Source organism: Macaca mulatta, chromosome 14, assembly GCF_049350105.2.
Source record: "Macaca mulatta isolate MMU2019108-1 chromosome 14, T2T-MMU8v2.0, whole genome shotgun sequence".
NCBI classification, from domain to species: Eukaryota; Metazoa; Chordata; class Mammalia; order Primates; family Cercopithecidae; genus Macaca; species Macaca mulatta.
The window spans coordinates 74,019,782-74,044,439 of NC_133419.1; the positions used below are offsets into that span (position 1 = coordinate 74,019,782).

At 51.1% G+C, this 24,658-nt stretch overlaps 1 protein-coding gene and 1 long non-coding RNA gene across 5 annotated transcripts; one reads left to right on the forward strand and one right to left on the reverse strand.

Annotated features, from left to right (window-relative positions):
• Positions 1 to 223: 223 nt before the first annotated feature.
• LOC114672356 (uncharacterized) lies at positions 224 to 4,007 on the reverse strand. The gene is made up of 3 exons (XR_003722686.2): positions 3,936 to 4,007; positions 2,750 to 2,815; positions 224 to 460 (listed from the first exon to the last, which is right to left on the reverse strand). It is a non-coding gene; the product is annotated as an uncharacterized LOC114672356 (long non-coding RNA).
• PLEKHB1 (pleckstrin homology domain containing B1) lies at positions 573 to 17,316 on the forward strand. Of its 4 annotated transcripts, none has more exons than XM_015115177.3 (8): positions 583 to 1,424; positions 3,767 to 3,842; positions 4,738 to 4,890; positions 5,993 to 6,095; positions 7,173 to 7,212; positions 9,975 to 10,079; positions 15,275 to 15,374; positions 16,002 to 17,316. In XM_015115177.3, the coding sequence occupies exons 1-8, from the start codon at positions 1,407 to 1,409 to the stop codon at positions 16,136 to 16,138; spliced, it is 732 nt and encodes a 243-aa protein (XP_014970663.1). In that variant the 5' UTR covers positions 583 to 1,406; the 3' UTR covers positions 16,139 to 17,316. The 4 variants fall into 4 exon arrangements, with proteins under 4 accessions (XP_014970667.1, XP_014970663.1, XP_014970665.1 ...); XM_015115179.3 differs by lacking the exon at positions 583 to 1,424 and adding an exon at positions 2,440 to 2,525; XM_015115181.3 differs by lacking the exon at positions 9,975 to 10,079 and having other exon boundaries at positions 573 to 1,424.
• The last annotated feature ends 7,342 nt before the right edge of the window (positions 17,317 to 24,658 follow it).

Genomic DNA, 24,658 nt, shown 5'->3' on the forward strand with positions numbered 1-24,658 from the left:
TACTTGTTGGCTTATTAGTCTCAATAAGTTTTAGTTGATTAAACAAACAGATAAAGTCTCACAGCCAGGACTGCTGCGGCTGGAATTGCTGACATACTGTCATACCTCTCACTGGTCAATTCACACTCTCCTCCCATCTACACAGCTCTGGAGATTAAAAACAATCCAACCATGACTATCACGGCTTCAGAGGTCTATGAACTCCCAGGAATGATATGCAGACTTTTTCCTGAGGAGAGCCTAAACTTTTTTATTGGTTTCTCAAAGAGGGTCACTGACCAACATTTAGAGACATGGGCCAAGTCCGGCTACATTTAGATTCCGTAGTGGTGTCTGGTTTTAGTTTGCCACGTCCTTTCTCCTTTTTCTTGTCATAGTGCCCGCTCTTTGGGAGGTGGGGGAAGAGTCTTCCCCTGAAGTCTTCACTGCTGCTGGAGAATCTTCCTTTTTCATCTGGTTGCTAAATCCGGAGAATGAAATCTAGGAGATGATTGCACCATCCCCGCCCCCTGACATGAAGGATGCCCCACTGCCCATTGGGGAGGGGAGCAGGGAGAGCTGGAGAGAGGCTGGGTCGGGGCAGGACCCAGGCGCAGATCCTCTGAGGCCAGCTGCAGCCCTGCCTGCCTGCCTTCCCCTTTCCCCTCCCTTCTTTCCTCCTTCTCTGTTTCCTTCCTTCCATATCTCTTTCCTTCCCTCTTTCCCCCTCCCACTCCTTCCTTTCTTCCTTCTCCTGTGGAGGTGGAAAATTTAGCTAGGACAAGCTGGGGCTGGGACGTTCCAGGAGCCAGAGACTGAGTGAAAGGCACAGAGATGAAAACGCGGTTTGGGAGAGCTGGTTCTTGGGTCGGCTAAGAGGGGATGAGCTCAGTGGTTAATAGGATTGGCCATGGCGAATCCCTCAGCAGGGCACGCACGGCACAAAGGGCCGAAGCGCGCGGGTAGCTCGAGGTCAGGATTACAGAGACTCAGGAGCAAGAGAGGAAGGCTTAAAGAGCCAGACTGCGCAGCCAGGACTGGGGTGATGGGCGCTGTCCTGCCAGGCCGGAAAATGAAGATGTAGGCCCGCCCCCAACCTAGGGAGTACTACCGGCCCCGTTCGTGTCCTCCCCCGCAACCTCGACCCCATCCCACCCCAGGAACCTCGGCGAAGCTGAGCCAAGACCACTTCTGAACCAGGGATGACCAGTGAACCTAGGGTCAGAGCCATCAGTTGGAAAGGCTGAGAGGAGCCTTGAAAAAGAGGGCGACCTTCCTTGGGATCTGTCTGTGCACTCCCTCCTTGCCTCCCCCCTCCAGCCTCCCACTTGGTAGCACCTTCCTGATCCCCTTATCTCTAAGGCGCTCAGGGAAATGCCCCGCTACGGGAGCCTTCTGGGAAATGCTGCCCTTGCCGCCCAGGAACCATGAGCCCTGCAGCCCCGGTAAGGAAGAGTTCTCTGGGACAGGAGGAAGGGCCCAGGTCAGGGTGGGCACGCTTGCCACACAGGGAACGGGACAGAAGTCTTTTAGGCCCTGACAGCCTCTGGTCTCTGAATGACATCCTGTGGCTCCTGGTAGGTGAGGGTTTGCGGGGCTGAGCTATTGAAGGAAATGATCACAGTCCGAGGTGAGATACAGAAAGTCTTCCTTCTCCAGGTGGGCCCCCTCCAATCCATTCTTTACTGTGCCCTAGAGGGGACTTTACGACCCCCTAATCACACACCTCCCTCCTCATCTTGAAACTCCCACCCCCAGCTCCAGTCACTGCGTCCTAACATCCAAGCTCTCCGCCTGTCGTGCAAGGCCTCTGTGCTATTTCTTTGCAAACCCTGCAGCTCTATCGCCTGCCACTCCCCATGCCCTCCCCACCCCTGCGCTCTATGTTCTAGACACACGGAAATGCTGGGCTCTCTTCAACATCCTGACAGTATTCATAGGGGACCTTTCGGGTCGCCCTAGGAAACTGCCACTCATCCTCCAATGCCCCTTTCGGCCTCCTCTGGGAAGCCTTCCTGAACCCCTTGGGAAAAGTTAGGCTCATCTTTTCCATTGTTAAATCACACGCTGTGATCCAATTGTGTGTTTCCATGTAATCTCCCTCACTAGACTGGAAGCTGGGGATGGAAAGGGGAAGCATCAAAAAAACATTCAAAACTAGGAGCCTGGCTTCTCCTTGCAACTTTACTTTTTCTTTTTTTCTAGGAACTGAGTTCACTGATTCTTAAGAAAAAGTATTTCATGATAAATGAGTGAACAAATGTCTTAATAGAAAAGTAAAATTGCAGGCGAGGCTGCTCTAGAGGGGTAGACTACAAGTCCCAGCATGCCTCGGGTCAGCATCTCTTCACGTCACGCCCCCTCCCTGGGGGTGGGCAGGTCCGGAGGGCGGGGCCCAGGGGGCAACTGGGCTCCCAGGCGCTGCCGGAGGAGAGAAATGCCCCTGGCTCTCCCGGGCGCAGAAAGCGCAGGCGCAGCGGGTTGGGTGGCAGCAGCATCGAGTAGCGGCCGGTTTGGCAGCAACATCCGCAACAGGTGTAGACAAGGTGGGTGCATCAAGGGGAGGGCTGGAAAAGGAGTCTGCACCTGGCCCTCTTGTCTGATCTGTGTCAAGACCGTGGAGACGGGAGGGAGTGGCAAGAGGACAAGGCCGGGCCTTCCAGCCCAGGTGTGCCAGCCCTTGTTACGCAGCAACAGGTGTGAGCAGGTGGGGGAGGGGCGGAGGCACCCGCTGGCAAGTGAGTCGCCCTCAGGAACAGAGGGCACCTACCTGGATTCCAGTGCAAGCTCCATCGCATAAATGGATGAGTCATTTGCGGACCCTCAGTTTGTCCATCTGTAATATAGGAGTAAAGATTCCCTTCCTAACAGGGTTATAATGGGGACAAGGGGAGGGAGTAGTATGTTCGGTGACGTCCAAACTTAGCTGTACATTGGAATCATCTGAGGATCTTTGAAGAGTACCAGGGCTTGCCTCCTGCCCTCAGACATTCTGATTTAATTGTTACGGAGTGTGGCCTGGCATCGGAAGTTCTCAAAGCTCCTGCTGGCATAACGGTTTGAAGCCAGGACTGCTGGGTGTGAGTCTGGGCTCCATTGCTTACTGATCAAGTGGCCCCGTGCAACTGACTGGACCTCTCCAGCCCCCGTTTCCCCATCTCTGAAATAGGAATAATAAGGACTGCAGGGAGGCTTAAATGAGATAATGGATGAAAGCACTGAGAGGGGGTACCCAGACAGAGTGCTCGGTCCATCACAGCTGCTGTTGAACTCCTCTGTTAAGCACTTTGTAAACAGCTCTAGTGGGGTCCAAATGGGAGGGAGCCTTTCCATTGCCATGATTCTAATATTCTGCACTTCCACATTACAGAATCCCAAGGTTTCTAATACTTTAAGAGTCTCATGCTCCACTGACTGAGCTAGCCAGCTCCTCCCTCCAGCTTCTGCCTGCCTCGCAGACGCACTTCTACAGATTTAGAAACAGACCAGGACAGAGGGCCGGGGAGGAGGGATGTGGCCAAAGTTATGAAGCTGAGGCTGGAATCCAGGCTCCTGGTCCCCACCCCCAACCCCACACCAACGGCTGCCCTGCTGACCCCACAGTGACAGTGCTCCCATTCTCTTCCTAAGCAGAGAATGGGGAGGAGGCCGAGGCTGCCTGGCCCTTGTTTGTTTACTAACCCTCCCTCAAACATTTCCTGGGTGGCTCCCCGGGGACGGCAGGGCTGGGGGCTTCTCTCCAGGGAGCTGCTGCTGAGGCCTGTGTCTCCTGTGGCTCCTCTGACAGATCCCGCCTGACTCCGCCCTGGAAAGTCCTTTTGAAGAAATGGCCCTGGTGAGGGGCGGCTGGCTGTGGAGACAGAGTGAGTGATCCTGGGCCCCTGGTCCTGGGGCAGGGTAAGGGAAGTGGCTTACTGGGCTTGCCACAGGGAACCCTTCTCCCAAGGAGCCAGGACCTTTTCATCCTTCCCTTGTTTGTCCACGCTCTTCCCTCTGCCTGAAGGTCCTTCCCATTCCCGACTACATGGTTTAAACTTCTACTTGTTCCTCATGACCCATCTCAGATGGGCCTCTGTCTGAGGAGACTTCTCTGGCTTTTCCTCTGGCCCCCACCCCTGCCCCTGCGATAGCGTCAAGCTGGATTAGAGGCTCCTTCCTTGGTTTTCACGGCGTCTTACAGTGATCTCCTTAGAACAGAACTGTCTTTATCTGTGGGTCTCCCCACTCCCTGACCCCAGACTGGTCCCAGTCTGTGAGCTCCTCAAGGACAGGGGGCTGGGTTTGACCCTCTGTGTATCCACAGTCCCCTAACTCCAGGGGGGCTGGGTTTGACCCTCTGTGTGTCCACAGTCCCCCAGCCCTGGGCTGGACACAGAATGAGGTACAGAACAAAGTGAAAAATGAGAGAGAGAGAGAGAAGATAGAGGCTCAAGGTAGGGAGAGGTCTTTGCCCTTGAAGAGACCTGGGACGTGGCCTTAGCAGCTTCCAAGTAATGGGCCCAGTCACTCATTTCCCTGTTCAGCACATGTATGACTCGAGCTTCTACTATGCGTCAGACCCAATGGGAGGCAGGAGGTGAACAAGACAGAGAGAAGACAGAAAGAGGTCCTGCCCTCATTTCAGGGGGTAGATAGACAAGAAAAAGGTGGTTATAACACTAGGGACTGAGGCTGAGGGGACTTGGGAGTCTGTCTGGGGCTCCTATCCCCAGCAGGCTCTGGGATCGGCCTGCCTAGTGCATCTGGAATATTGTACAGGCTCCATCCTCCGCCGCTGGAAGCGGAACTGGTTTGCCCTGTGGCTGGACGGGACCCTGGGATACTACCACGATGAGACAGCTCAGGACGAGGAGGACCGTGTGCTCATCCACTTCAATGTCCGTGACATAAAGATCGGCCAAGAGTGCCATGGTGAGCAGAAGCCCCTTCCTCTGTGGCACCGTGACTGTGGGCAGAGCCCTCCCACTGTCTCTGAGAACACCTGCTGTTGGAAGCCTCTTTGCAGCTTTCAGAGGCATTTCACAGACATTGCTTCTGAGCCTCTGTGAACTCCAATTCAGTTTGGTGTGAGTTAAGAAATAGGTCCTTGGCTGTGTGTGGTGGCTCATGCCTATAATTTCAGCACTTTGGGTGGCTGAAGTGGGAGGATCACTTGAGGCCAGGAGTTCTAGACCAGCCCGGGCAACATAGTGAGACCCTGTCTCTAAAAAAAGAAAAAAAAAATTGGTGAGATGTGGTCGCATATGGCTACTGGGGAGGCCGAGGCAGGAGAATTTCTTGAGCCCAGGAATTCAAGGCTGCAGTTAGCTATGATCCCAGTACTTTGAGAGGCCAAGGCATGTAGATTACTTGAGTCTAGAGTTCAAGACCAGCCTGGGCAACATGGCAAAACCCCGTCTCTACCAAAACAAAAACAAACAAAAATTAGCCAGGTGTGGTAGTGTGTGCCTGTAGTCCCAGCTACTTAAGAGGCTCACGTGGGAGGATTGCTTGAGCCTAGGAGGCAGAGGTTGCAGAGTGTTTATGGCACTGTACTACAGCCTGGGGGACAGAGCTAGACCCTGTCTCAAAAAAAAAAAAAAAAGAAAAAGAAAAAGAAAGAAAAGGAAATCAGTCCTTTAGTGCCTTTCTCCTCTGTGCTGTGTCTCAGAGGTGAGCCAGGCACAGTTCCTGCCCTCCAGGCGCTTGGTACTGGACGAAGATGAAATGAAATTAGGAGGCCCAGAGAAGCGAAGTGGCCCAGGGTCATAGCAAATCTCCACATTCCTCCACCAAGGCCCAGGCCACAGTTCTAACTGGGTAACTGGGAGGCGTGCTGAGGGAAGCGTCAGCATGGAAAGGTTGGAAAGGTTAGAAGCGTAGAGTAGAATCCCTCAGAGGGTATATGGGATCAGAGGAGGTTGGCAGTGGCCAGTAAACAGAGCCCAAAGAAGTCAATTTCTATTCCTATTCCTGGTTTACTGGGGGGACCCGGGGCTTGCGCCTGTGGAAACCCATATTTGTCTGCTTCCAGATGTGCAGCCCCCAGAGGGCCGGAGCCGAGATGGCCTGCTAACTGTGAACCTACGGGAAGGCGGCCGCCTGCACCTCTGTGCGGAGACCAGGGATGATGCCCTGTGAGTCACTCTCAGGAGAGGATGGGGTGGAATCTTGGGGAAAGTTACCACGTGCCCCCTTCTCATTGGGCCTTCTGGTTCTCTGACCGTAGGAAGAGGGCACTAAGGCCAGTCAGCAAGGGTATCTCATTGGAGGTGGGTAGAGTGGATTTGAAGGGCCCATGGTGACTGGCCTGGCACACAGTGAACTCCTCATGTGGTCTACGGTGAACTCAGGATTGCTGAGGGGAAGGTGTGCACACCTGCCTCGGGTGTCTGGTTCCTGGTCTTTAGCAGCCTCTGAGGTGAGCCCTCACCTGAGGGTGATGCAAAGCAGCAGAGCAGCCTAGTGGCACCCTTGCTGTCTTCTTAGAAGATGCCCTGGTGGGGGACTCTGGTCTGAGGGGTAGCCCCCGACCTGCCTACAAAGGCAGTCAGCTGCGTCCCAGGCAGGGGCACCCCAATGTCAGATGCATATCCATGCGGCCAGCCTGGGTGTGTCCTCCGCAGGCACCATCCGCTCGCTCACATTCCGTCCCTTCCTACCCTCTGGCTGAGGGGTGCATGGCCTTTGCGCTGGAGGAGAGTGAAAGAGATGGGTGTGTGGGAGTGGGGGAAGCTGAGCTCCAGGCAGACAGCACAGAGCCGCCTTGTCCAACCCAGCCAGGTGCCATGGCAACCAACAAAGGCCCAATTGTCCCGTGTCTGCTGGGCCTTCCTGGAGCTCTGGGGTCAGAGCTTTGGGGAATTGTTTTGTTTGTAGATTTGGGATGTGGAGGGGGGCTGTGGCTAGAGCACCCACCCAGGAGTGTCAGATTCTGACATCCCCTGAGAGACCACCCAAGCCCAACCATCCACTGTATAGATGAGGAAACTGGAACTTCTAGAGGGGATGAGAAGAATGAATTAGCCTAACTTAGTGCTCCATCCATGTGACTGGGCAGGGGAGGGGTCACTTTTGTCTTCCTGAGGGAGACAAGAGATCTCTCCTTTCATGAGAGACTGGGGCTGGGTTGGAGAGGAGAGTCTAAAATGTGGGAGCCCAATTCACCTACCCCCAAACTCCCTCCTCATGGTCTGGTGGGATTTGCTTTGCAGAGCATGGAAGACAGCGCTGCTGGAGGCGAACTCCACCCCGGTGAGTTCCCTGTTCTCTCCCCCTTTCCCCACCACCTCCGTGTGCCATGGAATCATGAGTGATTCAGACTCGGTCTCCACCTACCAGAAGTTCTCAGTCTCATGTGGATAGGTTTGTGCAAACTCTGATGCCTGAGTCCCAAGTGGGAAAGGATAAGGGACAGCCAACTGGTGCTCAGAGGAGAGAGAGAAGCCTCCATGGAGACTTGCTGGAGGGAGTGGCACGTGAGCTGGGGAAAAGGAACTGTCTTTTATCGAGCAACTATTATGTGTCAGGTGTGGTGCAGGTATCATTCCACCTGCTCCTCACAACAGTCCTGTGAGGTTGGGGTTATTGTTCTGTCTCTGTAGATGATAAGACTGAAGCTCATTCATCCACACAACAAATATTTACTGAGCTGCTACTATGGGCCAGGCACTGTGTCAAGTGCCAGGGATCAGAGGTGAACCAAGGAGATGTGGGCTCTGCCCACCTGGACTCAGCCTAGTGAGGAGCCAGACATGGAACAACTAATTAATTATGCCATTTCAACAGCATAACGGCTCTGACAGAGATTTGCAGCGTCTGGCCCTTTCATCCAGGTGGTAGTTCAGGCAAGGCTTAAACCGAGAACTGAAGGATAAACAGAAATTGACTGGGTGAAAGGCGTGGGGAAGGGGTAAAGGGAACAGTATTCCAGGCAAAGGGATCAGCATGTGCAAATGCTCTGAGAGAGGTTAGGACGTTGGCAAGTTGAGTAGGAGGACAGCTGGGGTGGCTGGTGCTTAGGGAGTGAGTAGGTAAGGGGGGAAGGAGGGTTGGCACGACCAGGCCTTGTGGGCTGTATGAAGGATTGGTTTCTGCTAAGAGCACCAGGGAGCCATGACAAGTGTTTGAACAGAGGGATGGCATGATCAGATCAGGCTCGATTTATATTTTTAAAAAGATAATTGTTGTAACGTTGGGGCATTAAAAAAAAACAAAACAAAACAAAAAGGTAGTCTGTCAGTTACTGAAATTTTATTATAGAGAAAAGGAAAAAAAAGATAATCTGGCTGGTAGGTACGGAATGGATTGTAGAGGGTAACTGTAGACACCCAGAGGCCACTTAGGAGGCTGGGACAGTGTCCCAGCAACAGACTGGAGATCTGGACTAAGGCCTTGCTGGCCGAGACAGGCTGATGAGTACAGGATGTATTTAGGATTTGGAGTCAACAGAGCTTGTGACTGATGGAAGTGGCAGTTTGAAGAGCCGCCCAAGGCCCAGCTTGTCCTCCACCCCCATCTGCCTGACTCCAGAATCTGTGCTTGCTCTTTCTTTGTGTGGCACAATGGAGCCCCCTCTCACCTACAGAGAAAGTCCATTGGGAAGTAGCAGGGGAGACCTGGATGCATTTAGAAACCTCCTCAGGCATCCACCTGCTGAGCGCCAGGCATTATGCTAAGCCCCTGGCACCAGTGACATCATTTCATCTTCCAATAACCCTGGCACGGCAGCTGGGTAGGGATTGGCATTATCAGTCCCATTTTACAGATAAGGAAGCCAAGGTTCAGAGACGGGAGGTGACTTGTCCAAAGCTTATAGTCTTAAGTCAGTGGAAAAGCCTATCATGGAAGGAGGACATTATCTGCAGAAGTAACTGCATGAGCAGAGACAGAGAAGTGGTGTGTGCATGTGTGAGTGCACAAGTGCGTGTGCACATACGTGTGCATCTAAGGGCCCAGAGTCTGCCTGGCTGGAGAGCAATTCATGAGGGGAATGAAACAGGAGAGATGATTTCTGAGGTCACCAGGGCCAGCTCATGATGGCCCTCAAAGTCCAGTTGGAGGAAATGGACTTTCCCTGAGGCCTGTAGGGGAGCAATAAAGGGCATTCAACAGGGAGGGCTGTGGTCAGATTTTTGGGGGCAGACTCAGGCTCCCAAGTGGCAGGTGAATTGGAGGAAGCTGGGAGTAAGGAGGCTACCGCAGTAGTCTGCAGGGTGGAGGGACCCAGGTCGGGCTCCCCTGGCTTGGAGCTCCGAAGCCTCTTTATGTAGGGCGAATCAGTTCCACCACAGAGAGGCGAAGGGAAGGAAGCAAAGGCGACCGTCTGCACTCTGTGACTCTATGAAGCGGCCTCGCTCTTCTCTGCCTGTCCATCTCCTGTGGCTCTGCTGTCCCTTCTCTCTGCCCTGGCCTCTATTCTACCTCCCACTACTGCACATATACACATCCCTCTGGGCCCGGGCTAATTTGAGTCGGGTGTGTTTGTGCCTGTGTCTGCCTGTTTCTGTGTGTTCACCTCTGTGTTTATGGGTTTCTCTCTGTAGCCTGTGTGGGAATGACCTGCCCTTTGTCCTCCGACATGCTGGAGTTCATACCTCACTCCAGGTGGAGGTTCCAGGAGCCCCTAACACCAGCTTTACTGGGAACACAGGGCCTGGGGGCACAGCTAGGGACGAGGCTGGGGTAAAGCGAACCAGGTAGGCTACAGGATAGATGGGAGTTGCCCTGTCCTCCCTGGAGACTGGGAGCCCCAGCAGCATGAAATAGGGGAAGGTGGGCTAATTCTGGAAAGAGACTACTTGTCCTTCTTTTCTGCGTAACTTTGGCAGTCGTCAGCCTTCTCTGAGCCTCCCCTGTTACCATGAGCTGAGGAGAAAGAGGACGCTCCCTGCCACAACCCAGCTGGCGGAGGGCTCTGGTAGGGTCTGGAAAGAGCTCTGAGTGTCTTTAGGCGTAGAGGGCCTCTGACACCCCCTTCCTCCCTCCCCCTTCTTGGGTTTCTGTGGCTTGAGCAGGCCCCAGCTGGAGCAACCGTCCCTCCCAGGAGCCGCCGGGTTTGCTCCAAGGTCAGGTGTGTGACCCGCTTGTGGAGCCCCTGTAAGGTTGAGAGGCGGATCTGGGTAAGTGCTGGCTCAGCCCTCCCTGCCTCCATACTGGCCACCAGGATGAGCCTCCAAAACCAGGCCCAGTCCATCCCTTCCCTGTGACAAACATTCCATGGCTCCCTATCACCCACGGGACAAAAACCAACGGCTGTGCTGTACCCTCTGCCCCCAGCCACATCAGACCTTTCCCCTCTGCCAGCCTTCGCACATGCTGTTCCCGCTGCTGGCGAGACTGCAGTTTCCTCGTTCACCGGACAGACTGACACCCGTCCTGTAAGGCTCACCTCAGAGGCTGCCTGCCACCTGCTCGGTGGGGACCTCCTAGACCACCAGCCATCGTCATTCCCTCCCACAGCCTAGTGGCACTAAGGCTTAGTGCTTTCTTCATTCTGCCTGGTTTCAGAACTGGTTTATTCTGGTCTGTGTCGTCTTCCATGAGGCCTAGAACTTCCTCCAAGGCAAGGACAAGGCCTGACTGCGCTGCCTCTATGGAGCTTGGCACAAGGCTAGGCAAATGGCACATGCTCACTTAGTGCTCAGTGATGGGGAGTCTGTGCTGACCCTTCTCACACAGTGGGGCTCAGGGAATGTTCACTGAGTGAGCAAAGGAAGGAAGGAGGGAGTGAAAAACCTCTGTTATAGCAATACTACTACATAGTCAAATAATTTAGTCTAGATCTGTCTCCCCTCAACCTGAATGTTTCTTGAAGGCAGGATCTGAACCTGAATCTTTTCTCTGTCCCCAGTGCTCAGCACAGGGCCTGGCATGGGGTGGGTGGCGGGAGGGGTCTTGAGTGAGAGTACCTGTGATCTTACAGTCAACTCTGAGCTCTTCTTACACAGTGGTGCTCAGTGTGGCTATGTGTCAGGATTGCTTAGGAACTTACAAGCACTAACAACAAGTTCTACCTCTGGATGTTCTAATCTGGCATGGGGCCTAGGCCTAGGAAACCTGTAGTTTAAACCTGTCTCCTGGCCGGGCCTGGTGGCTGACGCCTGTGATCCCAGCATTTTGAGGCTAAGGTGGGCGGATCTCTTGAGGTCAGGAGTTCGAGACCAGCCTAGCCAACATGGTGAAATTCTGTCTCTACTAAAAGTACAAAAATTAGCAAGATGTGGTGGTGGGTGCCTGTAATCCCAGATACTCGGGAGGCTGAGGCAGGAGAATGGCTTGAACTCAAGAGGTGGAGGTGGTTGCAGTGAGCCAAGATTGCCCCACTGCACCACTGCACTCCAGCCTGGGCAACAAAGCAAGACTCCATCTCAAAAAAAAAAAAAAAAAAAAGTCTCCTGATGACTCTGATATGCAGAATCACTAAGCCTAGAAGTGCTTGGGCCACCAAGTTGTACAGATGTGGCACTGTTAGATCCTCAGAGGCTTGGAGAGGTTACCTAACTTGATCAAGATCACTCAACTCATCAGTGGCAGGTCTGGGACTCCCAGCCCATCGTTCTGAGGTATTCTCCATGCCCAAACTAGAATACAAGTTTGTTTAAAGTGGGGAAGCCAAAAACTAGGATTTAACAGACTGTAAACCTAATAACACAACAGCTCGGCTAAGGGGAGTCATTTGCATGCGACCCCCTGATTGGTCAACACTGGTTGTACCCACAAAGTAGCTGGGCCTCTGGAGGGGGAGAGGCAGGTTCAAACCCTCAGGTTCTGCCCATGGGTCTCTGGGCTGTCCCTACTTGTTGCCAGGTGACTTACAGGAGTTTACTTCTGGGCCTCCCAGACCTGGAGAGTAAAAACAGGTGCCCTAGAGGGACATGGGGTGCTCCACCCTCTCCAGGGCCTCCCAAGGCCACTGGCTTACTGCGTAGCAGCAGGGCAAGGTGGAGGCTCTGGATCTCAACTTCCCCACCAATAAAATTGGACCTGAGTGCTTAAATCCCTCTAGCCCCTTTTGGGCCTGGAGCCCGGATTCTGGCACTGCCTACCAGAAATCTGTATTGGATCACTGATGGGGAGGGAGCACCGGAGAGTTCACTGACCTACAGCATTGCTCGTCTGAGCCTCTTGCATTTTCTTGGGACTATTTGTTTTCCCTGACTTGAAACTGAACTCAGAGTTGGGCAACCTTAGTTCCAATCTGGCCCTGTATTTGATTTACTGGAATGAGTTCAATAAACATTAGGTACCTGCCACATTCTAGTCAGATCTGATTAGACCCAGTCTCTGCCCTCACAGGCATCTCCAGATCTGATGGGAGAGACACAGGGACACAACAGGAAGACAGCATGATCGGTGCTGTAATGCAGGGACATCCAAGGGCTGTGGGTATCCAGATGGGGCCCCAACAGAACCTGAGGTTCAGGGAGAGTGATGATTGAGTTGAATCTGGAAGACAGCTTGGGTAGTTGAATGAGGTGAGAAGCTCATCCCTATCAAAGGAAAATGGCATGGAGACTTGAAATCACAAGGTGTGCTTGGAGACCTTCCCCTTATCACCAAACTTCTTCAAAGAGATGTCATGACATGGGGATTGCATCCTTCACCTCTCAGCCTTTCTTCAACCCTCCATAACTTGGCTTTTCCTACTCAGCAACTCCTCTGAAAAGTTTTTTCAAGGTCACTCACAACTTCCAAGTTGCTAAAACCAGTGGCCTATTCTCTTGGAATTGACCAAAAGAATGGACAGAAGAACGTATTTAGAAGATAAAATCACGAGAACTGTTGGCTGTTGTGTGGAAAGTGAATGTGTGAAGACAAGACAAGGGCAACAACCTGCTTTCTTTCCTTCTTTCTCCTTTTTTTTTTTTTTTTTTTGAGACGGAGTCTCGCTCTGCTGCCCAGGCTGGAGTGCAGTGGCCGGATCTCGGCTCACTGCAAGCTCCGCCTCCCGGGGTTCACGCCATTCTCCTGCCTCAGCCTCCCGAGTAGCTGGGACTACAGGCGCCCGCCACCTCGCCCGGCTAGTTTTTTGTATTTTTTTTAGTAGAGACGGGGTTTCACTGTGTTAGCCAGGATGGTCTCGATCTCCTGACCTCGTGATCCACCCGTCTCGGCCTCCCAAAGTGCTAGGATTACAGGCTTGAGCCACCACGCCCGGCCAGTTGTTTTTTTTTTGAGACAGGATCTCCCTCTGTTGCCGAGGCTGGAGTGCAGTTGTGCAAACACTGCTCACTGCAGCCTCTATCTCCTGGGCTCAAAGGAGCCTTCTGCCTCAGTCTCCCGAATAGCTGGGTCCACGGGCATGCATCACCACACTCAGCTAATTTTTTAATTTTTTGTAGAGCCATGTGTTTGCGATGTTGCCTAGACTGGTCTTGAACTCCTGCATTCAAGCAATCCTCCCGCCTCGGCCTCCCAAAGTGCTGGGATTACAGGCGTAAGCCACTGTGCCTAGCCTTTCTTGATTTGAGTGCATGGTGATGGCATGTATTGAGAGAAGCATTTATGGGGCTGGGTACTTTGGGAGGCTGAGGCAGGCAGATCACCTGAGGTCAGGAGTTCAAGACCAGCCTGGCCAACATGGTGAAACCCTGTCTCTACTAAAAATACAAAAAAATTAGCCAGTCGTGGTGGCAGGAACTTGTAATCTCAGTTACCTGGGAGGCTGAGGCAGGAGAATTGCTTGAATCCAGGAGGTAGAGGTTGCAGTGAGCTGATACAGTGTCATTGCACTCCAGCCTAGACAACAAAAATGAAACTCTGTCTCAGAAAAAAAAAAAAAAAGAAAAGAAAAATGGATTTATGGGAAGAGCAACAGTTTTAGCAGATGGAGAAATGCTGCAATCACCTTGAGATGAGTGGTGTCTGAGACACCTGGACTTCTAAGGGGAGCTGGACTGTTCAGGTGTGAATCCCAGTTAGAGAGAGACACAGGGTGGAGGGAGGCTAAGTGGAAAGATCCAGAAGAGAAGGGGATCCTGACCCCTCTCCAGGTCTGCTCCCCCATGGGTAAAATGAGGGGTTTGGAGCTTCCATTTAATTCAGCACATAGTTCTTGGTTCCTGATATGCACTAGGCCCTGCCGGTGACACAAACAAATCAGAGTCCTTGCCTATAAGCAGCTCACATTTGGGCTGCAAGAAAGGCCAGGAGAAAGGATAGCAACAAGAGGCACAAGCAAGTTCCAGAGATTTCAGGGGAAAAAAAAATCATTCTTCCTGAGACCAGGAGAGTTTCCTGGAGTGGAGTGGGTGACCGTTAAGCTAGGCTTTGAAGGGTTGGCAGAAATCTAATGGGAGAGAGGGGAGGGCAGGGAGTGCATTCCAGAGAGAACACTGACCATTCTCTGAGCCTCAGTCCCCTACCCTACGGTCATGTGGAGCTAATAACTGCTTTAAGGATTAGAGGCGGTAACACATTTGATTACTTCCTTCAGGACCTGGTACATAGTAGGTGCTCAATAATCGTTACAGTCTAGTGCAGCCTAACAATTTTGGGTCAGTGATGGACCACATATAGATGGTGGTTCCATAAGATTGTAATGGAGCTGAAAATTTCCTATCACCTAGTGATGTTGTAGCCATCATAATGTCATAGGGCAATGCATTACATTTTCTACGTTTATATATGATTAGTTAGATAACAAATACTTACCAATGTGTTACACTTGCCTACAGTATTCAGGGCAGTAGCCTGCTGAACAGGTTTGTAGGCTAGGAGCAATAGGATATACCACATACTCTAGGTGTGTGCCATCTAGGTTTGTGTAAGTACACTCTATGATATTCACATACTAAAATTGCCTAAGGACACATTTCTTAGACTGTATCCCTGTTGTTTAAAAGATGCTTAACTGTATTTTAGTTACTTGCCATCCCTATCCTTCCTTTCCCTTCTTCCTCTCCAACCCCTGTTTATTTCCTGGGTTGGGGCTTAGCCATGTTCCCCTTCTTGTGACTAGTAGAACTGGATCTTTCCAAGTGGCATCATTGTAGAGCTGCTAGCGAATATTAGACTATCTATGAGGAGAAGTTGGGAGCCATAGAGAATTTTTTGAGCTAGATGGGAGGCCAGAGTAGGAGAATGGGCGTCACTGGGAGCTGGATGTAGGGCGGAAGTTTTAGAGGACAAGGACCGTGGACCTTGTGGGGAAGGCAGGGCCTTTCTCCAATAGCTTCCTAGTGGCTGGAGGCCCATTTCTAAACTTGGGGAGGCGGCTCCATGCATCCCAGAGAGGCCTGAGCCCGGCGTGTGGGTAGGGGACCAAACCCAGGCCAGGGAGTTCCTGGGCACCTGACGTGGCTGGATTCCCCAGGTGCGTGTCTACAGCCCGTACCAAGACTACTACGAGGTGGTGCCCCCCAACGCACACGAAGCCACGTATGTCCGCAGCTACTACGGACCGCCCTACGCAGGTAAGTCTCCAGCGTGCCCCGGGGCTTGCCTTGATCCCGCGCCGATTCAGCGCTGGGCCCAGCCCACGGTCCGTCAGTTTTGGACCAGGCTTCATCCTTTTAGCGTGCACGGATTTTCCCAGGTAGAACCCTCTGCAAGCCCCTCTCCATCCTGAGACTGGGAGAGCCCTGGGACCAGTGTTCGCCCCGAGCTGACCTCACCCCTCCAGACTGGCTTCTCAGCCCTACGGTCGGCAGTACCCATTCCCGAGCCGGTAGCGGCCCCTGGTGGCTACTGCGGGAACGGCTGCCTCCTCCCAGCTCTGGGGCCTGGCGGTTGGGAACGCCTGGCGGTTGGGAATCGTTAGGTGCCTGGTGGTTGTGTTTAGCGATCTCAGGGTTTCTTCGCTGCTCCGCCCTAGCGTGCCGTAGTGGACCCGTAGGTTCCGGGACATCCGCAGCAGATCCAAGGCCTGGGAGCCATGAAGTGGAGCTCTTCCTGCGTCTAGATCTGTTCCTTTGACTGGGGAGCAGAAGAGTGGGCTCGGCGCCTTACACTGGGTTGGGCTGGAGTGATGCAGGAAGGGTGCGAAGATCACTCTACTCCCTCCTAAGTCGCTGACCCTCATGGGCTGTCTCACTCTGCAGGCCCCGGCGTGACGCATGTGATAGTGCGGGAGGATCCCTGCTACAGCACCGGCGCCCCTCTGGCCATGGGCATGCTTGCGGGAGCCGCCACTGGGGCGGCGCTTGGCTCGCTCATGTGGTCGCCCTGCTGGTTCTGAGCCCTGGGACCTGCAGCACTGGCCCCTGCGCTTGGACTGCTAGACTTTTCTTCCTCCTGGACCCCGCTCTCTACCATCCAAGCCCTGTCCCACTTTGGCCCTCTCCTCTCCATTAGCTCCTTCCGGGTTTGGACCATTCCCCCCACTCCCTACCCTCACTCCCCACATGGGAAGAAGCTGTCATCCCAGGTACAAATGTCGCTTGAAGTCTTCACATCTACTGCCAGACACCCCCAAATCTGTTATAGGCATTTATGGATACATTTCCTCTAAACACACCAGGGCACAGCAAATACGACTTCATTTGGCTTCGAGTTCCGTAGACACGACATGAATCGGGCTCTCTGCTCTCTCGTCAGGGAGCTCGAGGCCTGGTGGGGAGAACAGGAGTAAACAAGAACTTGACAAAGCTGCAGAGTTATCAGTCCTTTGACAGGGACAGGTGGGGCAGAGAGCAAGGCAGGTAGGCTGGAAGAACAGTTATTGGCAAGTGTGCAGAGCCATGAACGTCATGGCATGTCCAAGGAATTAAATGGGAGTTCATCTGGCCTGGGGTGGAGGCCAGGATCAGACCATGGTGGGCCTTCTAGATAAGGAGCTTCCTGGGTGAAAGGGGAGATGTGAACGTTCCCTGGAGGGAAGTTTCATGATTGCATCTATAATATATTGCCTGTTTTGTGAATATTGACATACGTCCATACCCAAAACACCCCTGCCCACAACCAGCTTCCTGGCTGGTACCCATGATAATAATTGAGCTGAACCTTGGGGCCCCTCGTTGGGGAACAGGTGAGTTCTATTTGAGACTTCTAGCCCCAGAAAACTGCCTCAGTCCGGAAATGGCTCTCATACCAGGAGCTCGGCCCCCTTTTTGTAGCTGTGACTGTCACCCTCTCAGGCTTTGTCTCATCCTTCATTCTGAGGGAGATGGCAGTGTTCTTCTCTGGGGCCTGATCCACCTTTACACCAGCCCAGGAAGCCCCATCTGTGCCTGCCCTGAGGTGGTCCAGCAGTCTCCCCCTTTGGTCCCCTTCCAGTCTCTTCCCCCTTTCTATCCCAATCACCAACAGAAATGCTAACATCCCTGCCTGGTAGCCAGACTAGCCCACTAAAGCTCCCTGTAAATGGGGGCTCCATTAGTTCTGCTGCAGAGACTAATAAAGATTTGGTTGGCTTTAGCAGTGACTGTGGCTTGCTTTGTTCCCCTAGAAGGCCCCGTTTCCCTCTCCGTGACCCAGCAGCTACTAGTGCCTTATCCGGTCTAGTGAAAAGAGTGCGGATTCTGAGATCAGGTGGAACTGATGACAGCATGTTAGCTGAGTCATTTGGGGCAAGTCACTTAACCTTTCTGGATTTTGTTTCCCCTACACTTAAGGTAGCTGGTTGCAGTTGACCATTCCTGAGGGCTCAAGAGGAGGGACTGCCTTGGAGTCTCTGTTGTCTGAGCTGATGGATGATCCAAGCCAGGTCCTGCCTGCTTTCTGAGAATCCTGTTCATGTTGGGGTCTTTTCCAGTAGGTTCCCATCCTTCTAGAGCTGAATCAATGAATTGTTCTCATAGAAAACCAGGTGGCCAGGGAAGGAAACACCACCATCCTGCATCAGGCCTCTTGGGGCTGTAAGATAGAAACTCCCTGCTCAAACTGATTTAAGCCAAAGGGAAAAGGTTGAGCCACATAACTGAGAAGTCCAAAAGCTGTGTGATCCAGGGGCTTAAACAGTGTCACTTAGACTTTGCTTCATTTCCATCTTTACACCTGCGGGGCTGGCTCATTTGGAAGTTGCAGTGATGGTCAGCAGCTCCAGGCTAATGCCCTCCTGAGTTCAAGTCCAGCCAAGAGAATTTCTCTTCTTCTGACAGTATGACTGAAAGTCCTGAGCCTGGTGGACATCAGTCTAAATTGGGTCCTGTGGCCATCCCTGCATCAACCCCAGTGGTCTGGAAATGGATGGTCTAAAATAACAGGGCTTACAGCAGGGGTGGGATGGTGTTCCAGAGGAAATTTAGGGCACTGTTCCCAGAAGTAGGATGAATAGATGAAAGCTGGTTGGCAAAAATATCAGGAATTCACCTCAGCCACAGTTCCAGAGACACCAACTTAGAGGTAAGACATATATAAAACCAGCAATGATTGAATGAGGTTACAGAGGAACGTGGTGCAGTTGGAGTTCTGAAGAGCAGGCATGCAACTCTGCCAAGGGAACTAGGGAAAGATTTGGGACAGGAAGTGCAAATTTAGTCTGAACCTTGAAAAATGAGTAGGAGTTTGCCAATCTGAAAAAGGTGGGTGAGCTTTCCACACAGAACAAATGGAAGAAATGGTATGAGCAAAGGCGTTAGAGGCTTGAGAACACCATGAAGTTCAGGAACCAGTCTCATGCTATAGCAGGTTGCATGGTGAGAGGTGGTGAATGAGGTCAAACTATAAAGAACCTCTTGGGCCAGGCTACTGAACACAGGGCATAGTCCAATATGTGGCACCAGCTTAAGGACAAGCATAGATGCAAGAAGGAGCCTCTTGAGAAGGCCAAGTCTGTTAGCATTTGTGCAGTCAGAGGTTACATACCCTGGGTGTCCTAAGGCCTGTACTGTGTTCAGGGGACCCAGCAGTGCATCAGACCCAGTGCATGCTTTGGAACCTCAGCCTTAATTTTTTCTTTTCTTTTGTTTTGCTCCCCTCCCCTCCCCTCCCCACAGCCTTAATGTTTTCTGTTTTTGTCTTTCCTCCCCTCCCCCTTCCTCCCTCCCTCCCTCCCTCCCTCCCTCTCTCCCTCCCTTCCTTCCTTCCTTCCTTGGCAGCACTGGCAATTGGGGAGAGAGAACAGAGTTTGATCTGTAACTGACTGAACAGTCAATTGAGATAACTCACTACCTTCAGCCCAGCCTCAGCCTTAATTTTCTCCCAGATAGACCCAGTTATGCTGTCAGTCCTTTAGTGGCATCCCCATTATGCCATCTCATTAGAGGGTGTCTTACATGCCCCTGCAGGGACATCTCTGAGTCTGGCTCTGGGAATGACCTCTCCGGCACAGCCTCAGGACTTTTAGAGATCAATATGTAGGAAGAGCCCAAGCTGTCCAGAGTCCTTTCCCAAGAATGTGGGTTAAACAATGATCAGGGAGCTGGCTGGGCAGGGCATTTGAGATCAGACAGAGCTGGGGGCATTGCCATTCATTGCCCAAAGCTTCCCTGTTTTATCTTATAGGTCTTTGCAACAACCCCATGGGCCTGGCGTTACTATCCCTATTTTACCTACAAAGAAACAGATGCAGAAAAGGAAAGTAGACTGTCCAAGTCATGCATGCTGTGTCAGAATCTGGATTCAAATGCAGGTCACTTAACCTTGTCTACCATAGCACACTGCTTCTGCACTATAAATCCTGTGTGGCTCATTACCTGACAGGAAAATAATTCCCAGAGAGGAGGTCAACTGTATAACACAAACATCTCTTCTCTTTTCCTTTAGCAAATGCTTTTCTGAGAGGTTTTGTGGGCAGACAGGGCTGAGAGCTGGGTACTGGGAGAGGAATGAGATTTGGGCCCTATTCAAGGAGTTTGTGCATGTGCCTTTGTGTGTGTGTGTGTGTGTGTGTGTGTATGTGTGTGTGTGTGTGTGTGTGTGTCTGTCTGTCTGTCTGTCTGTCTACCCTAGACATGGACACAGACTATGACAACATGGGCTGTGGGAACTGGTAGTCCTGAGGTTGTAGGGGCACAGAGAAAGGAGCCCTTAGCCCAGGTATGGGTGGAAGTGTCTTAAGCTGACTGAAAAGACAAATGCTCTTCCAACTATGGTCTTGTGGGAGTTGCTAACTTAGATGAAGAGGAAACAAGAACTAAAGCAGCACTCAGTCAGTGCCAAGAGGTCTCTGGATGAGGCTGGATCTGCAGTGTGATGGGTGGAAATGGGGGTCAGCAGAGTCAAACCATCAGAGGCCTTGGATGCCAGGGAAGGAGCTTGAACTATATACTAACTCTCAGGCCATGGAATGCCTCCAAAAATGTGAAGCAAAGGAAGGACATGGTTGAACCTGGAAGTTCGATCTCACACACACAAAGATATTCATTCTCATAGACAACACAGTCTTAACCCAGACAAAACCATCTCTGCAAACTGTCTGGGCAGCCCAGGTACTACCTGGCTGCTCATAGCCAGCTCACTGGGGGTGCTCAACTCCACATCCATTCCTGAGACCACCTGCCTCCATCAGCCCCTACTAGAGGAGATTCTATAGACAGCGAGGGTCTGTGGCACTCTGAGCATCCCGGCAGTGAGTGCTTCTCCAAAATCAGGTATATGACTCAGTCTCAGAACTAGAGCCCTACATTCAGAATACCTGGTTGGAAATGACCCTAGATGCCCTCTAAAACAGATTTGTCTCCCCTTTGCCCCACCTGATAGGGACCATTCTACTGCCTTCTGCCACCCATAGGGACTGGGAGAACTCTTACCTTTTCCCTTTCCTGCCCTTGTGGGATAGCTCAGTCTGTGAGACCTCCTTCATCAGGAGTTGAGATCTGCCTCCTGAGACCTCCCAGGATTGGGTCCCAGATTTACTTCTGACCTCATATCACAGTGTTCCCCAACCTTAGAACTTCCCACAGAGGTCTGGAGACATCTTAAGTGGTCATGAGGAGACTTCATTGTCAGAATCATGGTCCAATCAGTCTATCACCCTTAAACCTGAAGCACAGAACCTTGAGGTTTGACCCTTTCTAAGTTGGTCACCAGCCTTGGGGATGAAAAGAGGACAAGCTAAGGCCAGGATATGCTTAGGCAGGAACGTGTGCTGAATATAGAAATTTCCAACTGCAAAGCAGATGTCAGCCTCTGTCTTCTCAGATTGTCACCTTCTGGCGGGGCGTGGTGGCTCATGTCTGTAATCCCAGCACTTTGGGAGGCTGAGGCAGGTGGATCACTTGAGGTCAGGAGTAGAAGACCAGCCTGGCCAACCTGGTGAAACCCCGTCTCTCCTAAAAATACAAAAATTAGCCAGGTGTGGTGGTGGGCACCTGTAATCCCAGCTACTCAGGAGGCTGAGGCAGGAGAATTGCTGAGACTCGGGAGGCGGAGGTTGCAGTGAGCTGAGATGGTGTCACTGCACTCCAGCCTGGGCAACAGAGCGAGACTCCTTCTCAAAACAAACTGAAACAAACAAACAAACGAACAAAACACACATCACCTTCTTCTAGTATATCAGGGGAGGAAGGAGGCCTTCTCCACTGGCCAGCTGCTCTCCCCCACACCCTACTGGTTACCATTTGGACATCTTAGCAAGATTCCCTTAAATGGATGCCTGTTCTCTCTAACTGGACACCAAGTATGGGATCAATGTGGGGTGGTTTTCCTTTACTGTCCTAGTTTTCATTCTCCATGTCTTCACCAGCCCCATCAAAGCATGTGCATCAGACTTTATAGAAATGGTGGAGTAACAAAGGAAAAAGAAGGAAATGAAAAAATAAAACAAAATTACTCTTTATCCCCTCAGTAAGGGCACAGGTTTTTAGTTCACTTGCAGAAGTTCCCACTTCCTCACCTCAAACCCCTGTCCTCTATTCTTGCTTTCTCCAAAAACCTCTCCACATTTCTGCCAGTGTGCTTTCCAGTCAGCTCACTGAAAAAAGCAATGAGTGCAAATAGATGTTCCCAATGCAGTTTGCTTCAAAATCTCTCGACTAGTAGGACTGTAACATGAATTTTTAATCCTTCCAGCTGTCCAGCAGACAATTTTTAAATTATTCACACACACATTAAGACAGACATTAATCCTCATAGACAAAACAGTCTAATCTGGAGGTGGCCAATGGACGACATCTGGCCCAAACATTGTTTTGTCTAGTCAACACATGGTTTTTAAAAAGTTTTGAATTAAAATGGGCAAAGATGAAAAAGACAGACGACACTAAGTACTGATATGGAGTCTCATACACTGCTGGAAGAACTGTAAAGTTAAACTGGTACAATTGCTTTGGAAACTGATTGGTAACGCCAAGCATATGCATACATTATAACCAATCAACTCTTCTCCTAGGGTGCACCCAACAGAATTGTGTACTTACCTTCACCAAAAGGTAGGTAGAAAAGTGTTTATAATAGCAATGGAAAAAACTTAAATTCTACAGGATAAATCTACTGGTAATATTCACAAAATGGAATGACAGTCAATCACAAAATGGAATGATAGTCAATAGAATTAATTATTTACAAGTATATGCAAAATTATGAATGTAATAAAAAATACATCAAAAAAGCAGAGAGGACAGGGAGTGGGGGTGGGACAATAGAATGATACTCTGGCAAGTTTCCTGTACCTTATGTGAAGTAGTACAATATTAAGTATACGCTAATAAGTCAAACATGCACATTGGAGTCCCTAGATCAACTGGAAGCCAGGTTTCTCAGTGGTGAAGTAGAAATTTACAGATAAGCAAAGGGAGGAAGCTAGAATGATTCATGTGGTAATGGATTAGAGTTGGAGACATCAGTATGAACTCATGTCTAGCTTGACATAGAGATGGGATTATATACAGAAATATTTACAGATATGTGTCTATACACATGTCAGTACATACATATATTTCCTTCATCTGCCAGCTGAGAGAGCCTCAAAGAAAACACCTCAGTGGAAATGAACACACCTAGGCTGGGCGCGGTGGTTCACGCCTGTTATCTCAGCAATTTGGAAGTCCAAGGCAAGTGGATAACCTGAGGTCGAGACCAGCCTGGCCAACATGGCGAAACTCCATCTCTACTAAAAATACAAAAATTAGCTGGGCGACGTGGCATGCACCTGTAATACCATCTACTGGGGAGGCTGAGGCAGGAGAATAATTTGATCCCAGGAGGCAGAGGTTGCAGTGAGCTGTGATCGTGCCACTGCATTCCAGCCTGGGTGACAGAGAGACTCTGTCTCAAAAAAAAAACCAAAAAACAAAAAAACAAGCCATGTGTGGTGGCACCCACCTTTAGTCCTAGCTACTTGGGAGGCTGAGGCAGGAGAATCACTTGAACCTGGGAGGCAGGGGCTGCAGTGAGCCAAGATCACACCATTGCACTCCAGCCTGGGCGACAGAGCGAGACTCTGTGTCAAAAACAAAAACAAAAAAAGAAAAAATAAAAGAAAAGAAAACAAAAAGAAATGAACACACCTAGCCCCACATCTTTTGTGTGTGTTTGTTTTTTGAGACGGAGTCTCGCTCTGTCGCCAGGCTGGAATGCAGTGGTGCGATCTCTACTCACGACTCACTGCAACCTCTGCCTCCCAGGTTCAAGCAATTCTCCTGCCTCACCCTCCCAAGTAGCTGGGACTACAGGCGCCCGCCACCATGCCCAGCTAATTTTCGTTTTTTTTTTTTTTTTTTTGAGACGGAGTCTCACTCTGTTGCCCAGGCTGGAGTGCAGTGGCGAGATCTCAGCTCACCGCAAGTTCTGCCTCCCAGGTTCACGCCATTCTCCTGCCTCAGCCTCCCGAGTAGCTGGGACTACAGGCACCCGCCACCAAGCCTGGCTAATTTTTTGTGTTTTTTACTAGAGACGGGGTTTCACCGTATTAGCCAGGATAGTCTCGATCTCCTGACCTTGTGATCCGCCTGCCTCCCAAAGTGCTGGGATTACAGGCGTGAGCCACTGAGCCTGGCTAATTTTTGTATTTGGGCACGGTTGGCGTTTCACCATGTCAGACAGAGATGGTCTCAACTCTTGACCTCGTGATCCGCCCGCCTCAGTCTCCCAAAGTGCTGGGATTACAGACATGAGCCGCCACACCTGGCCCCACATCTTCATTTCTAATACCAGTTCTCCAGTCAAAGAAATCAGAGATCCTTAGAGAAATGGCTGATTACAGGACTGGATAAAGAGGTATCCATGATGAGTCTGGAGCATCATGTACTGCCATAAAGAAGTACTCAAAAGACCAAAACAAATGCACATCAATGGGGGGTACATCGAAGGGGCAAAATAACTGAAAGAGCTGGAACAATTTGGGCAACCAAATAAAGTAGTATTAGATTATAACCCAAAGTATAAAATAAGAATCCATGAGTCCATGGATACTTTTGAGTCCATACTGATATAAATTATTGAACAGATAAATAAATGGGGGAGAAGAGACAAATCTCCCTTGCAGAATTCCAAACAATTTACATAGCTATTCCCCCCTAAAGAAGAACAAATCCCAACTCCTGAAATATGGGCTGCACATACAGATATCCTTCAAAGAATAGAGACAGAAAGGCAGTAGGTGAGAAGAGTAACTCTGTCGTCCAGGCTGGAGTGCAGTGGTGTGATCCTGGCTCACTGCAACCTCTAACTCCCTGGTTCAAGCGATCCTCCTGCCTCAGCCTCCGGAGTAGCTGGGATTATAGGCACACGCCACCACGCCCACCTAATTTTTGTATTTTTAGGAGAGAAGGAGTTTCACCATGTTGGCCAGGATGGTCTCGATTTCCTGACTTTGTGATCTGCCCGCCTCAGTCTCCCAAAGTGCTGATTACAGGCGTGAACCACTGCGCCCGGCCTA